At 41.3% G+C, this 15350-nt stretch overlaps 1 protein-coding gene across 5 annotated transcripts in view; it reads right to left on the reverse strand.

Moving 5' to 3' along the window:
• Positions 1-1147: 1147 nt before the first annotated feature.
• Positions 1148-15350, reverse strand: part of LOC116845871 (laminin subunit alpha-1) — a 169298-nt gene continuing 155095 nt past the window's right edge. For 4 of the 5 annotated variants that reach the window (XM_032819059.1, XM_032819058.1, XM_032819060.1 and 1 more), the window contains 30 exons: positions 14060-14166; positions 13498-13681; positions 12904-13259; positions 12556-12750; positions 12299-12469; positions 11748-11911; positions 11527-11661; positions 10885-11179; positions 10565-10736; positions 10006-10227; positions 9550-9803; positions 9339-9450; positions 9097-9241; positions 8657-8969; positions 8080-8240; positions 7862-8000; positions 7470-7707; positions 7213-7386; positions 6887-7053; positions 6653-6811; positions 6428-6576; positions 6009-6296; positions 5711-5879; positions 4957-5376; positions 4673-4852; positions 4223-4554; positions 3779-4085; positions 3163-3601; positions 2706-3074; positions 1148-2426 (listed from right to left, as the gene is read on the reverse strand). In XM_032819059.1, coding sequence (XP_032674950.1) covers positions 2284-2426; positions 2706-3074; positions 3163-3601; positions 3779-4085; positions 4223-4554; positions 4673-4852; positions 4957-5376; positions 5711-5879; positions 6009-6296; positions 6428-6576; positions 6653-6811; positions 6887-7053; positions 7213-7386; positions 7470-7707; positions 7862-8000; positions 8080-8240; positions 8657-8969; positions 9097-9241; positions 9339-9450; positions 9550-9803; positions 10006-10227; positions 10565-10736; positions 10885-11179; positions 11527-11661; positions 11748-11911; positions 12299-12469; positions 12556-12750; positions 12904-13259; positions 13498-13681; positions 14060-14166 — 6659 coding nt within the window. In that variant the 3' untranslated portion in view covers positions 1148-2283. The remainder of the gene's footprint in view (positions 2427-2705; positions 3075-3162; positions 3602-3778; positions 4086-4222; positions 4555-4672; positions 4853-4956; positions 5377-5710; positions 5880-6008; positions 6297-6427; positions 6577-6652; positions 6812-6886; positions 7054-7212; positions 7387-7469; positions 7708-7861; positions 8001-8079; positions 8241-8656; positions 8970-9096; positions 9242-9338; positions 9451-9549; positions 9804-10005; positions 10228-10564; positions 10737-10884; positions 11180-11526; positions 11662-11747; positions 11912-12298; positions 12470-12555; positions 12751-12903; positions 13260-13497; positions 13682-14059; positions 14167-15350) is intronic. The other variant, XM_032819062.1, reaches the window with a different exon arrangement.

Below are 15350 nucleotides of genomic sequence, written 5' to 3' on the forward strand. Positions count from 1 at the left end.
TCGTTTTTCAGACATTTCACCTTCATTTTTTACCTTTCCAAGGTCGCAAAAACAATTTTTTCATAAGACAAGTTTGATGTAAAATTTTCCGCTCTTTCGAAATCCGCAGTCAAAAATAGGGTGTCCCATTAGAAAAAACCATCGTGACCTTGAAGTAACCTTCAAAATTGACCTCAAGGTCAAAACCAATGGTACAATTGAATGACCCCCTCTGTCCTGGTCAACTTTTATCTAAACCATTTTTTTGTAGATACCGTAATTTGGAAGATATTCGGATCCATAAACTAAAATGACTCACCCTGTATACTGATATTTCCTTTTTAAAATATATCGTGTTATCATAAAAAACAACGTATTAATATAAGATAAGTTGCAAATTGTGCGGTTGTCACATTTGATTTAACATGACATATCGCCGAAAAATAACGCTAAAATTATGATATTAATATTCTTAAAATTAAAGACAAAGTTGCAAAATATTTTTTGAGCAATCTCAGTAATGTTATTTTTACTCAAGTTATGTCTTGAATTCTGTTTTTCATAAAATATAAAGATGGTAGGTCCCATAAGAATGTAACATTTTCTTAAATCCTTTATATGCCTCGCAAGAATAACGTGTAAATAAGTTTGGCAAAAATTTAATTAAAATCATAGAACTTCAGTTTAAGCAAATCTTTTTTGTTCGAATTTTTGCTAAATATTAGCTAAGCTAAACCAAAATTTTCACTAAAATCGCTGAATTTCGTTTTAGTCGAGACTCAAACCATTTTTTATTAATTTAGCGAAGATCCAAACCATTTTAGTTTGAATCTCTGCTAAACAAATTTAAAATGATTCGTATTTTGGTTAAACAAACTTAGGGCCATTTTTACAATCTCCGATTAGTTTTAACTATCGGTTAAGTGTCAACTGTGACTGATTAGTTAATTTTGATAAACGACAAATACGATTGGTCAATTCCATTGGAATCATCGGTAGTTAAAGTTAACCGGAGATTGTGAAAATGGCCCTTAGAATGGTTGGTGCTCAACTAAATCATTTTTTAAATCAATTTTATTAAAATTTATATTTTATTCTCGCTTTTATCTATAATAATATCGTTCATCTATATTTTTTATGTAAAGGAGTGTAAAGAAAAACGACATAATTGTACTTTCATCGTTTATATATGTTCTATAAAGAACAGAACGAGCCTGCACATCTTAGGTGCGCGTTATTTGTTAATTTTCGCGTCTGTATATATTTATATATATTACAATTCATCGAGAGAGATTATTGAGACTACGAGACGCATGTTATATTAAAAATATTTCCCCTTGAAGATCTTGTTTTTTCGTGTGCGCGATCAAAGGGCACTTGTTCTTTCTCTTTTTTTTAACAGGGCACACATTTGCGTGTCTCATGACATCTCTCGAATCAAATCTGGTTCGACAGCACGATGTCGATAAATCCGATAATACGCTTACATATCGGAGAAGTCTTACTATTGTTATAAAAGTACAAAACGTAGTCGCTTTTTGTTCTACTCGCTATTCCGCCAACAAGACGTTCATAAAGTCGGATTCGCGTTAACGATAATAAATAATGGCTTCTTTAAATACTGATGTACAAATTGTCTGGCTTGACTTATGGCGACTTACGAACAATTAAATTATTTATGGCAGTGGTCTCGCTACTTACTCGTGAAAACGTTACCGCCTAATATACGTTATACACGTGTACGTGCGTGTGTATGTGTATGTGTGTATGTGTACTTGTGTGGGCGCGTACAATGAAAAACTCTTTCGTGCCACCGTTTGTTTATTGGGTTAGGACCGACGCGCACGGTCTTTCTCATCCTGTCACGAGTTATAAGACATTTAGCTTAACGAAACGATCTACAGTTTAGCATCTTTTGGCTTTGTTTAAGTCTTACTTCTTAACATATTGCAGGCCGCATACGTAGACGTAATGTTTTATTAAGAATTGAAATATACAGTTAACAAATATTTTTTTTAGTAAAATATAATTGTTATATCATTACCAAGAGAGAATTTACAAATAAACAGCATTTTATTCCTTCCTTGGAAATGTGAATCGGCGTTTCTGCTTATCAATGCTATAAAAAGCTAAAGACGTCGATTCATGTCATCGGTCCGCAATATGTTAAGAGCTTGTCCGCATGCGAATATGGCACGTTAATCCCAGTGCTATCGCGAACTCACGACACGACTCCTCGACCAGTCTTTGGAACTAAACGCTGGACGCTGAGCTTCATTCGTGCTTTTCTTCCACCGCGCGTTGTCATTGAACTGGACAGGAACTCAAATGGATGTTATGCAGCTCAGCCATGTCCGTCCAATCTCGTCTCTCCCCTCCTATCATCACGTTCCTGATGCACCCATTGAAGTGATCTCGCGTTATCAGCGAGCCTTTTTGAGCGGATGCTGGAAGCGATAAGTCGCGTTGTTAAATTTGTAAGGCTCCTTTCATTTATTATGTAGAGTGTTTTGGTAAAATAAAAGCACTGCTGGCTAAAAGCAGTTCAGTCATAACTTTTTGTATGTATCTTCTAATTATATGATTTTATAAATAATTAAGACATACAATTTTCTTAATTCAGATAATTGAGAGTAAACATAAGAAAAAGAAATTAATTAGATTTATTTAGATTAATTAGAATTAGCAAAGAATTAATTAAGGAGCAACGTGTTCTTCTTATTTACCTGGTATACCGCCTATATACAAGGGCCCGTAGGCAGTGGAGTCCGCGAAATGATAATTGGCCTTCGTGGGCAGGCCATACTTTTGATCCAACTCATCCACCTTGAGCGCCAACTCCTCATCATTATACACCGCTTGAATCCTGTGCCATCGATTGTCGCAGATCGCATACGGACTGGCGAACCGTTGCTCTACATACAGCGGGTTGTTATCTCCCAGATCGCCTGACATGATCACCCTGCCGTTGTTGAGCTCCAATGCCAAGGAGGGCGAACCATCGGGCGCGCTAATCGACAGCAATACGCCAGACAATTCTGACGTCCTGAACTCTAGTTGGAGCTCGAGCACGGCACCTAGTTCGAAATTTTTCTCTGAAAGAAAAAGAAATTCTCCCGTGAATAAAAAATACTGGTTACTGAAAAAAATAACGATACTGATTACAATCACATCGTGACTTACGGTAAATGGCGTACGCTTCGTCCTGGAAATAGGCGCCGCTCTCGACGCTTGGAAAACACTGGCCGACGTTGAAGGCTCTACTGGTGGAGCCCACCATGTCGTAAACGTTTCCGTTAACCCGCAGGCCTCTGATACAACCCTTCAGGGTTTCTAGTTTAGTCACCACATTATCTGGAAGGGGCGTTCCATTCTCTGGAAGGCCGCCTATGTACATCATAGACGCTAGGCCGGCTCTCCTTGGTACTTTGAGAGTACGCGGTGTCTGAGTGTCCACTAATAAAGTAAGCTTCCTCTCGTCGTGACTGAGGACGACGTGATGCCAGTTACCGTCATTGAACGGTGTCTTAAACAACAACTGTCTCTGCTGTTTACCTTTCAGCAAAAGAACAAGCTGCCCGTCTTGAATGACCACCATCAGATAATTTTTTAGTCTCAGACCCTGTAAAACATATTATTATTAATGGTAATAATATCATAAGTTATTATGTCTTCGTAATATTAATAATATGAGAAAAATTTTGTAGTAAAAATTAATATTGAATCTTGTAACCGAGAAACATAGAGATATTTTGCTTTAAGTGATTATCCTATTTTTTTAACGATGTGGTTTTCTTACCGGAGTGATGAAGAGTAACCCGTTGGGATAATACGTTCTAAAGTCGAACTCGATCATGTACTTCTTCTCCCAGAACTTCTTGAAGTTAAGATAGAGCTGTGTGTGGCTGTGCGGCTTGTCGCCAAACTTCAAGGCACCCGGTTCCAAAGAGTAATACGGCACCTTTTGGCATCCCTCGGGTTGTGTGGACATCCCCCGAGACAGTGATGCTGAGGGCACGTAGCTCGGCGGATCTTTCCCCATACTCGGTCCAGAACGGCCAATCAGAGCATGATCGAAATTAACGACATCGTTGAATTGGAGGATTCTGAAATAAGAATAAAATTCACTTTAGCTCAAAAATTTTAATTTCACAATTATCCGTAACTCTAATTTAATTATTAAACTTGGTAGCTAAAATTTTAGTTTTTCAAATGAACGTTATGTATTTTTTCTGGTACTCACTCGTCGTTAATAATCACATCCTTGATAGCACCGTACAACGGTGTGTTGCTGGTGATCATTTTGGTGTTATTGATGAGAGCCGGCAGTCCGCCGAAGAATAACCCTCTTACGTTCGGTGCCTTGATGGCTGCACTGGTGGGTAATCTTCCTGTGCTTTGATACGCATCGTCGGTTCTCAGCTCTACATCTTTTCTTCTCTTAATAACAGTAACCGAATGATATCGGCCGTCATTGAAAGTGCTGTTCGATTGGAGAGTCAACTCGCCCTGGCCGGCATTCAAGCGCACTTGCACTTGCCCGTTGATGATACACACGGAATAATAATGTTTACTCTGAAAAACAATTAATCACAGGCATTTTTCTGTTAATTGCACATTATATGTAAGATAAAGTTTCTTTATCGTTTTCGTTTTTCTTTATGTCTTTGAACTTATACGATGATATACTTACATTTGCTTCTTGGTTCGCATTGCCTGATCCATCCTCGCTACCCTCGAACGTGGAAAGAAGTAACATAGTTGCCTCTTGCAGAGTCCTGAAGGAAAAACTCAGAACAGAGTGTTTCTTCCGTAAAGTAAACGCGGGATGCTCCAGATATCCATTCCCGTAAAATCCGACTGTTTTCAATGACTGTAAGTGGAGATATATTACAATACGTTAATACAGTTTGCATTTAACAGTGAAATATAAAACGTTTTTGAAAGAAATTTCGCCGGAAAGATGATGACACTTACCTTCTTACGGCAACTAGGCTCCACTCCGTAATATAGTTCCGCCATCGGGTCGTAACCTTCTTGCACTATGATATTGGACATACATCCGAGGAACGATACCTGGGAGGGTAATATCACATCGTCAGTGCGGAAACTTGGCGGCAAGCCGCCGATATAGTATTTGGCCTGCGCCAAATCAGGAATGTCCTCCTTTTTAGGTTGAGGCGTGGGCGCGCCTATCCGCTTGTCATCGTCGGTGTCGACGCTTAGACTGCACTTCTCGATATTCTTCTTCACCTGATATTGCCTCCAGGCGTCCACTTTCGTCCAGTTGCCGGTGTTGTACTTATAAGTTGACGACATCTCCATACTGACGTTCCCGCCGTAGCCGACGTGGAGGATTACCCTACCTTCGCGTAGGTAGATCATGATGTGCTGATTCTGCAAATTTATAATTAATACATCAGTTGTTACAGAAATTAAAATTACTATAATTAAAATTATATTTATATTAATTATATAATTATAATAATTATATTAATTATATTAATTATATTAATTACTTTAATTAAATTTATATAAACCACAATTGTAAGCCACATTCGTAAGATCTTGGTAAATATTGAGTTAGTCAAAAAGTTCGATTTCCGCCTCCTTCGACACTAAATCTGCCATTTTTTATGGTAGTAGGACAAACATATCGAGACAAACTTTTTGACCGTTCCGATATTAAATATTTTTTTAGTAACATATCGGTATCGAGAAGAACTTTTACATTATCTGAGTTGATCGCCAAAAACAGCAACGCGTTCTCGTCATACGTTCGGAAACTGAAGGAAATTCCAAACAAATATCTGCTATATGGAACGGACGAGACTCTATTTCTCACGGCATAGCCTTTGCCGTTGAAACTGTAAGCAACATCGTCCCTGGCGTCTACTACCCTGTAACACAAACAGCAGTTAATTAACAACAATAAAAGAAGAATAACAGTTATGAAATAATGGAATAAAGATAGGTTTGCACAGACAATTTTTAAAGTTTCATCAAATAATTTTTGCAGGAAATCTTACCCTTCCACGCAGGCTGTGCAGGCCATATCCGGTGCGGTGGAGACGAAGTTCCACAGACCGATCTGTTTTCCGTCGAAGATCACCTGATGTACACAACCCGGAAGACCATTGGGCGCGATCAGTTCCATCGGCTTTCTCTGCGACTTGGGAATACCTCCTATCCATACTCGATCCGTGGGTAGAACATCGAAACGACCATACTCAGAGTTGGTCGAATTAATGACTGGCAAATACCTTCCGGACGTAGATATCTGCTTGCGCACACTCAGCTTACCAATGTGTCGAGTTCTAAGATTGTTAAGAAACATCAATTTATAGATTATTTTATAGATTAATCTCGCATTTATCACTATTCAATTATATCCATTAGTTATATTTTAATTTTATCAATATCAATCTCACGCTAAAATGTTGCATACCTCTCAGCTTCGACTCGATACCAGATTGTGTCGTTCTGCAGATCTCCGCTTTCGAGGACTTCAGGATGTGTCAGAATACCTGTACCGCCGCCGACGTTCCACAGAAATCGTATTTTTCTGTCAACTATTTCCAGAGCGACGTAGTCGTCCTGAAATAAAATTGGAATATCAGAAACACAACAAGCCCGCCGAACATCACTTCTTATCTACCTCTTATCTACATACGTTTATTCCACTAGGTAAGTAAAACAGAGAACCTTCTCTGCGACCGGTTGGAAGCGCAAATGTCATCACGATTGAGGTGGTCGCCGAAGGTTGCAATGTGTCCGGTCTGTATGAACGGATACATTGCTTGCCCTCCACAGATTTCAGAGAAACGCGAATCTGTAAGAGCAGATGTCAAAAGTTGTAATTAAATTTGACTTACGTTAATTACAATAAGAAAGTAATTATTCTTACACCGTCGGCGGTGTTACGAGCTTCCGCAATCTTGTCTTTGAGATTCTGCAACTTCGTAGCTAACGTGTCGTTCCATTTGTCAAAAACAGCTTTTCGCTTCATCGCGGCATTTGACAAACTTATCAACTTCGCGTCGGCTTTCTTAATATTACTCAGCGCCTCTGTCACTGGAACACGCACACATATACACACATTTTCGTATTGGTAACCTAATAATATTCATACATACATATATACATACATACATATATACATACATACATATATATATATATATATATATATATATATATATATATATATTAATTTCAATAAAAAACGTTTACGCTTCTCGCTGGCTAAGCTGATCTTCGAATCCCCCTCACGTTTTAGTTCGTATAACTTTGGCTTTAGTCTGTCAGCGATTCCCTGATTATAATCGTCAGTCAATCGTTGGGCGCTCCTTACTGATTCTATCACTTCGTCGTTCTTATCCAGGATATTTTGTACATCTTCGTGGACTAAACGAAGAGAATAATCGTTAGTCGCTATTCAAATTCTCTTTTATTCAACAGATTACTTTCAGTAATACTAATTAATTTACATTTTTTGCTGCTGCTCTGAAGCTCTCGTAGTTTCACGTTGATTTGATTGTCTTTGATCCCGGTGTTGTTCAACGTGTCTTTCAATGTATACACGGCCCGTTTCTGCGCCTCAAGCTCGGCGTTCGCCTTTTTGACTAGTTTACCGTGTTCCTTCGCCGTTTCCCACTGCTGTGAGGACATGAAAAACACCTCCTTAGCTTCGTTCAACAGTGACTTTTGTCCTGAGGGGGGAAAAACCTGAAAAAGATTTACATTATATTCAACAATATCTGAAATCTTAATACGTTCGCTACTAACATCACAAAATGTGTGACGCAACGATCTTTCACCAGAGAGAATGATGTTAGTTGCTCAAGTTTTCAGATCGATGAAAATTAGAAAAATTCCTCACCTTTCCGTGCACTTCTTCAGCGGTTGCCTTGGCTGCCTGCGCGGAAATCTTCGCCGCTTGCAAACCGTCGATGATGTTCTTGTAGGCTTGACTGGCCTTCAGAGGGCTGGCCGCGATGTCCCGCGTTTCAGCGAACAGGCTGCTTGACACAAACAATGAGATTATTCCTCATCGAATCTCAATGAGCGCGTCGATGTCACATTGTTATTATTGCTCACCTGACGTACTGGTCGGCGTAGCTCGACAGATTCTTCGCGTGCTTCACCGCCGGTATCACGTACTGCTGGTTGTACTCGTAATTCAGTCGATACTGGATCTCTTCCCGCATAGTCAGCTTCTCCTTCCAATGCGCCAGTTTGTCTCGCAGGCTTGGAAGATCCTGGAGATCGCGATTAACACGTTCGCTACCAGCGTCACACATGTGTGCGGCACCGATCTCTCACGAGAGACCAATGTCACATATCTGTGACAGTGATAATTTTTCTTTCTACGTCTACATAAATAAACTAAGTCTGTTTTACATTTACGTACAAAATTATTGCATAATTCATCACTTTATTTTTTATGCATATATGTATTTTTTCAACATATTTTTTATAAGATATTTATTAATACATAATCTGTATTATATATATTATTCTTCTATTATGCAATATTTAATAATATTATTGCATAAAAAAATACAGTGGATTGCGCGGGCGGTTTCTCAAATAAACTCTGATAATGACAGTATAAAGGTAGACTTTCGAGACGCGTAGAATTGTGAAAAGTAAACGGCATTAGCAGCATAGATACCTGAATATTATTCTCAGCGTCGATGAGGAAGCCGCGAGCTTGGTCCACGAGATCTTCTCCTTCGGCGATTGATTTATTCGTCTCGTCGTGTAGCATGCCGATACGAGCACATTGCTCTTTAGTGTCGACGAATGTTCTGTTGATGCCGTTGTACAAGCCGTCATAAGTGAATAGCGTCTCCATCGTGCCTTCTACCACTGTTCTTATATCCTTTAACTTCACCGCGTAATCCTCGGCGTCGTCCTGAGCGGTTGCCAACGGCTCTGTCACATCTTGAAGAGAGTTTAGCCATGCTACGTACTCAGCAACCTCGCTAGTTAATAAACACACAAGATATCGCTTATTAAAAGAAAAATTTATAAAAAATATACATTTAATTTAAAATTCATTTTCTGGCTCAATGAATGAATTTCGAGCAATTGAGATTGAAAAATACTCACTCGAGAAAGTCCTCGACTTCCATGGTTCTCTTACTGATGTCAACAGACTTAAGATAATTCAGGATCATCTTGCCGGTTTTCAGGGCCTTCCTGATACCGATCCTTTTGTTGTCGTTGCTATACTGATTGAGTTGCAAAGTCGTATCTGGAGGAAGTTGTGACGAGCCGCATTAAAGAGATTTGCATTGTGATATAATCACTTTTTAACGAAAACTTTTATCTCCAAACGGATATTGCGTTACCTTCAATGTTCTTGCGCAACTTCTCGACCTCAATCATCGCGCTGAAGATGTTGTTCTTCAGATCGCTGCTTCTTGTCTTCATCGTATCGGCTTGTCTTGCATAAGTGTTCGCCTGTAAAGTGATATTCTCAGATATTCAATATCGTTTGATAATATGCAAAATAAATACCTGAAAGAAAATTTTAATAACGTTTCGGACGATTTCACTTACGTTTCTCAGCATAGCCTCGACGTCATTCATGAGTTTCCTGTGCTTGTGCCAAGGTACATTCCTCATTCTCTGTTGCAAGCGATCTCGCAGCTCCAGTTCCCCGAAATACAGGGTCGCGTTGGAGTCGATGTACGTCAGTGCCTCCCAGGGGGGCAGAACGTAGCCGTCCGCTATGTGATTTGTATCCGCGGCCAGTTTTGCGGACAGCATTTCGACGGTGTCGAGCAGAATTCCCGTGCAATTGTCGTCGCAAGCTGATAAAAGAATCCGGCAAGTGTGTAAAAGCGATATAACTGTTGATTGTTAGAGATATATCACGTCCTTCGTGTGCGCGCAGCACGTGTGATGTTCCCGCGCGTATGATAAATTATTCTTGCATTCGCACGATTATCCCGCGAAATGACGTTCAAACATCGTTTACGTTAAGAGTGTGCCAGTCCGCTTGAATAAACTTACTAGTGCAAACGTCGTTTATGTAAACATGACGATACGCCGTGCACTCGGAGCAATCCCTACCCGTGGAACCGGGCCGGCATTTACACTGTCCCGTCTCGCCGTCGCAGCCGTCGCTCAAACTTCCTGCCAAGTTGCAATTGCACGGGATGCACTTGCCGTCCGGGAGATCGGGCGAGCCGTAATAGCCGTACGAGCAGCGCTCGCATTTTCTGCCGGTGTAACCTGTGGCACGCAGAAAGATAGGGATGAATGAAAAATAAAAGTAGAAGAGTATATACCGAGAAAATAATATTTGAACATTTATTTGCGGGATATAAAGTTTATTCACAGATTTTATTTCATAGAAACTTTATATTTAACACAAATAAATTTTTAAGTATTTTTTTCTCAGCGTGCAATGCACGCTCGCGTTTTGCATTAATATTCGAGATTCATCGCGCGAGCAAGTGAAATTCGCGTTTTGAATAAAAAAAATTTTTCAAGAATTTTTCGCGCGATTTTTCTGAATAACATTCAACTTCAATTTTTATACTTTCAATGTTCATTTTTCCTCACTTACCTGGCTTGCAGTGACAGATGGGCTCAATGGCTGCTGAGACCACGCAGGTGCTCGAGAATCTTTTGTCGACCTGCGGACATGGACACGGCCTGCAGCCTCCGAATTCCGGATGGCCGTAAAAACTGTCAGCGCAAATTTCGCAGTATGCGCCGATAGTGTATTCCCGGCAGTTCTGTGTTGGTAAAATTCAAGTGAAAGAAGGTATGAGAAATTATTTCGCACGCGACTCGGCAACTTCTCTTTTCAACATGCTTCCTACACGCCATTATCTCCTTGCGAATAGCACGTTACGCATGGAAAACCGTTCGAATAATACTTACCAAGCAATATCCCGTCTCTCTGTCGCACACATCGGATCTACCGTTGCACTGGCAGCGTCTGGCTTGCCCGACGAGATCGACCACGACGGTGGACACGGCAGTGGTGTTCATGTGCCACCTGTAATAGCCGAAGCTCGGGTCTTGACAGGAAGTGCCGTTGTATTCCGGTGGGCATTCGCAGATCTCCACTCCGATCGCCAGCGATGGCGAGTGTGTGGGCGTGAGGACGGCAGCGTCCAGAGATGCCTCCAAAAGTCTGAATGAGATGGGTAAGATGGGCGACAAATTGGTTCTTCTGTGAAATATTAAGACCGATTTCGAAAGGAGCATGCCATATACAATATTGTACCGGTGAGGGAAGAGTAATAGGATCGAGTCGCAGAGTTAGGTTGCGACTGTCTTAGTATAAGCATTGTATAATTAAATAAAGTTATAAAACAATATATTCTACACAAAGATGTTTGTTACTCTTCTTAATGTTAAAATCACTTAAATGGGTAATTAAGACTTTTGATAGAGATAAATTTTTCACTTGAGCTTGTTACTAAAAAATAAATTCAGTGTAGATGTCGAGAAAGATGTAATTTTCTCGCGAGAGTTGCAACTTGGATAACTTAGTTTTCAAATTGTGACAAAACTCACGTGTTTCTTGGGAAGTCCGAGTTGTCCGAGGCTTTGATGAGGATGTGCTGCAGGTTTTGCAACGCTACCATCAGTACCTCCCTAGAGACCTTGTAATCTGGCCTGTTTCGCAATTGCCACAGCGACTCGTGGAATCTAGCAGTAAGACGTGTATCCCGATTATGTATTTTAGCGCGACGATAAATCAGAGAAAAGATTCTCGACTCGAATTTTTAGAATACCTGACTTCATAACGATTATTGCTCATTGGTTCGCGTAGATAATACTCCAACACAATCTTGTTGTTTCCTTGCATCTGCACTAGGGGATACAGAAGATTCGATCTCATGGGCATTCCACCTTCTGTTGCGACTTTGAAGCGCAGAAATCCTCCGTACGAGACAACCTACAAGAAATTATTGTGATTAATTTTATCATTAGTAAATCACACGCACATTTTAAGGGAGCCGATTTTCCAATAATATTTAGATAATAATACATTTTTAATAATAAATTTTAAGTTTATATAAAATACGTTTGTACAAGATTTTTTATGTTTTAACAGAGTTTAAATTTAACCTAAGTTTAAACTACACTGAGAAAAAAATACTCAAATATTTATTTATGAGATATAAAGTTTCCATAAAACAAAGTTTATTTATATAATAAAATTTATATTGTACAAATGAATTTCTAAGTATTTTTTTCTCAGTATACTGTTGAAAAATCGGTCGTAAGAGTGAAGAGGATTATAGGAAACAAAACGACGACAGTTCGAGTCGAGGAGAATTACCTTATCGCCTAGAAACGAATCTGGCAGTCTCCAATACAAAGGGTAATTGTAATAGAGACTCGAGGGTAACGTAACGTCACCGTCAGATCCGGGGATTACGGTGAGGCCGTTCGTCACATTCAAGCCGCCGTTCACCGCCGGCAGTACAGTCGTGAAACCGAAGTTCGTAATCTGCTTAACAACCAAACGATTCGATGAGAAATACGCGTTCGACAACACGTCCGCGGTAAAAATGGAACAGTTGCAACGGATCTCACCGTAATGTCGTGGGTTCCGTTGACGTAGAGAACACGAGGATGCGTCAGCCTGCGTTGACCCCAGCTGAGTCTAGCCTGATGGCACAGGGCGCTCCTTCCGAAGCAGAAGCACTCGGTGCATGCTCTCGCATTATCCGCCGCGAGGCCGAACGTGCCTTCCTTACATTGATCGCACTGTCGCCCGACCGCCAGTTCCTTGAAAATAATTATATCCTCAATTAGAGCGATTCGATGACTAACGCACGGATTTCGCGATGTCACGTTTGTACACTTCGTGTTTCTTCCTCTCTCTCCTTCTCCATTTGACTTTTTCCTTTCTCATTGCAACGAGTCATTTCCGTCTCTCACCTTGCACGGGCACTGTCCTTTGTCGTCGCATTCGCAGACTCCGTCCCGACACTGCATGGTGCCGGCCGCGTTGCAGCTGCACGGCCGGCATCTGGGATAACCGTAATAGCCCTTGGAACATCTCTCACACCTGAGCCCGTCGTAGCCGATTCTGCACGGACATTGGCCCTGATGATCGCATTGTGGTCGCGTGGCGCCAAGGGTGCACGCGCAGGGCCTGCAGCCCACCCGTGGAACCAGGTCCCAGGCGCCGGGCCTACACCGATCGCAGTGCTCGCCGTAGGTCAGGCTGGGACACACGCAGCGGCCGGTGTCGGGGTCGCACACGTGGCCGGGTCGCACGCATGGATCGCACACTGCGAAATGACATATCGCGGTTTCTTTCCACCTGCTTTTCTCGTCAGTTCGTCGAGATCGCAACTTGCTCGCGTTCTTCGACCATTTCGCCGACCTCGAGCGACTCTTCGATCTCGACTTGATCAATTGATCCGATTGGATGAATAATTATTATCGCGCGGCTATTAGATAACCCCCTATAATTGGAGGCTTAATTAAAGCGGAACGAGAGCTCGCGAAACGACTTGGCACACTCACGCTGACATCCGTTTGCCGAGAATCCGTAGTATCCAGATAGACAAGTGTCGCAGCGCGAACCGCCTACGCCCGGCTTGCAGTAGCATTGTCCCGTGTTGCTGTGGCAGGACCCATTGCGGGATCCCATAGGATCGCAATTGCAAGACGCGCAGCCTGTTCCCGATGCTAATCCCCAGTAACCAATCTGGAGGGCAAATTGCATTCAATTCAATGACCAGGAGTGCCCCGATTCGAATCGCGAGAGGCAAGCCGCACGACGAGCACACTGCAAATCCAAGTGTGTTATTTTTAAACGCATAGAGGCGTGCAATTTGGTTGAAGCTCTTTTGAGACATTTCCTGCGGTTCATGTTAAATCATGTCGTCTAACGCGTTTAACTTATAAATTATAATTTAATATGCTCAAACGTGTCAAATAACGTGACTCGAAACGATGAAAAACATGTAAAAAGAGTTTCAACCAAAATAACGTACTTGGATTTATAGTGTAGCTACAGATTTTCTCTATTTCTTTTCTTTTTTTATTAAAAATGCATCGATTTGTCGTCACTTCTACGACTTACCTTGCACTCATTGCATCGTCTGCCGACGACCTGTGGCTTGCACTGACACTGACCCGACACGATGTCGCAGACGGAGCTAGTGGAGCCCAGATTGTTGCAGCCACATCCTGTAATCATACGAATATCGTTGAATATCCTGTCCCGTGAGAAATTTGAGATGGTAACGCCGAGGCACGTCTTGCCAGGGTAAACGACATCGTTGAACGAGACCGCCAGTGCGCGACAAGTGTCGACGGCGGCTTCATTAATAATTCATGCGGCATTATTCTCGCTCTCTCGCGTTAATCGTACGAGTCGCTGATGACGGACGCGTAGCGTCGGCCGAACAATTGGGCTCGCGACGAGTGAAGCAAATCGAACGCGGGATTCCTTCTTGGCGCCGATCAATTCGCGGCGATGCTCGCACGCGTGTCAATTCCACGGGCAACGTGGTCACGCGTGAGCGACTGGTTTATGCGGCATCTAGCGGATTTTGCAATTAGCGATGCCGTGTCGCCTCGAGCCGTCGCATTGTATTCAAATGCTGCAGACGACGGCCGCGACTCGCCGCGGAAATTGATAAATTATGCATGGTAGCATCGAATACACGCGACTGCTGCCTCGTATCAATCTCCCATTAACGTAGTGGCGAGCCCTCGCGAAGGGATTACGCGCGACAATCGACTCGGTGATGCAATTGCGCGTTCGCACGTCGCGAATGTGTCGTGCACGACATATATACGATCGCGATCTCGTCGATCATTAAAATCTGCACGAAAGAGTGATCGCTCTACTCGCCTATCTACGTGTCCTCATCCTACGACTTGACGTGAACATCTGGCCACGAGCCTGCTGACTTCCTCTCGCTCAACGATAACTTTTGTGTATATTTGCGACTCTGCATGGTATTCTTTTACATAATTAACGCACACATTAGACCTAAAAACCAAAACTTTCAATATTCGCTCACGCGATGGTTAATATTCTCTAAACTTCTCAGAGTGTAATCCAAATAAAAAAAAAGAAATTCAAATAACAAAAAAATAGTTAAATCACTCGAATTCGAGTTACTTAGAGAAGAGAAAAATCTAAGTGATTCTTAACTTAGTTCTGAGAAAAAAAGAAATCATTAATATTTATATTCGGTTAGTAATAATAAATATATTCATTTTTTTTATTAATGATACAAAAATATTTTAAATAAAAAAATATATACGTTTTCCTGAAATCTTAATTTTTCATGAAAGTGATTGTTTGTTCTATTTAAATAAAAGAATTTAAATTTCAATAGATATGTATTATTAGTATCCGT

This window comes from Odontomachus brunneus, unplaced genomic scaffold, assembly GCF_010583005.1.
Source record: "Odontomachus brunneus isolate Ranch 3 - 2012 unplaced genomic scaffold, Obru_v1 Obru_scaffold_058, whole genome shotgun sequence".
Taxonomy (NCBI): domain Eukaryota; kingdom Metazoa; phylum Arthropoda; class Insecta; order Hymenoptera; family Formicidae; genus Odontomachus; species Odontomachus brunneus.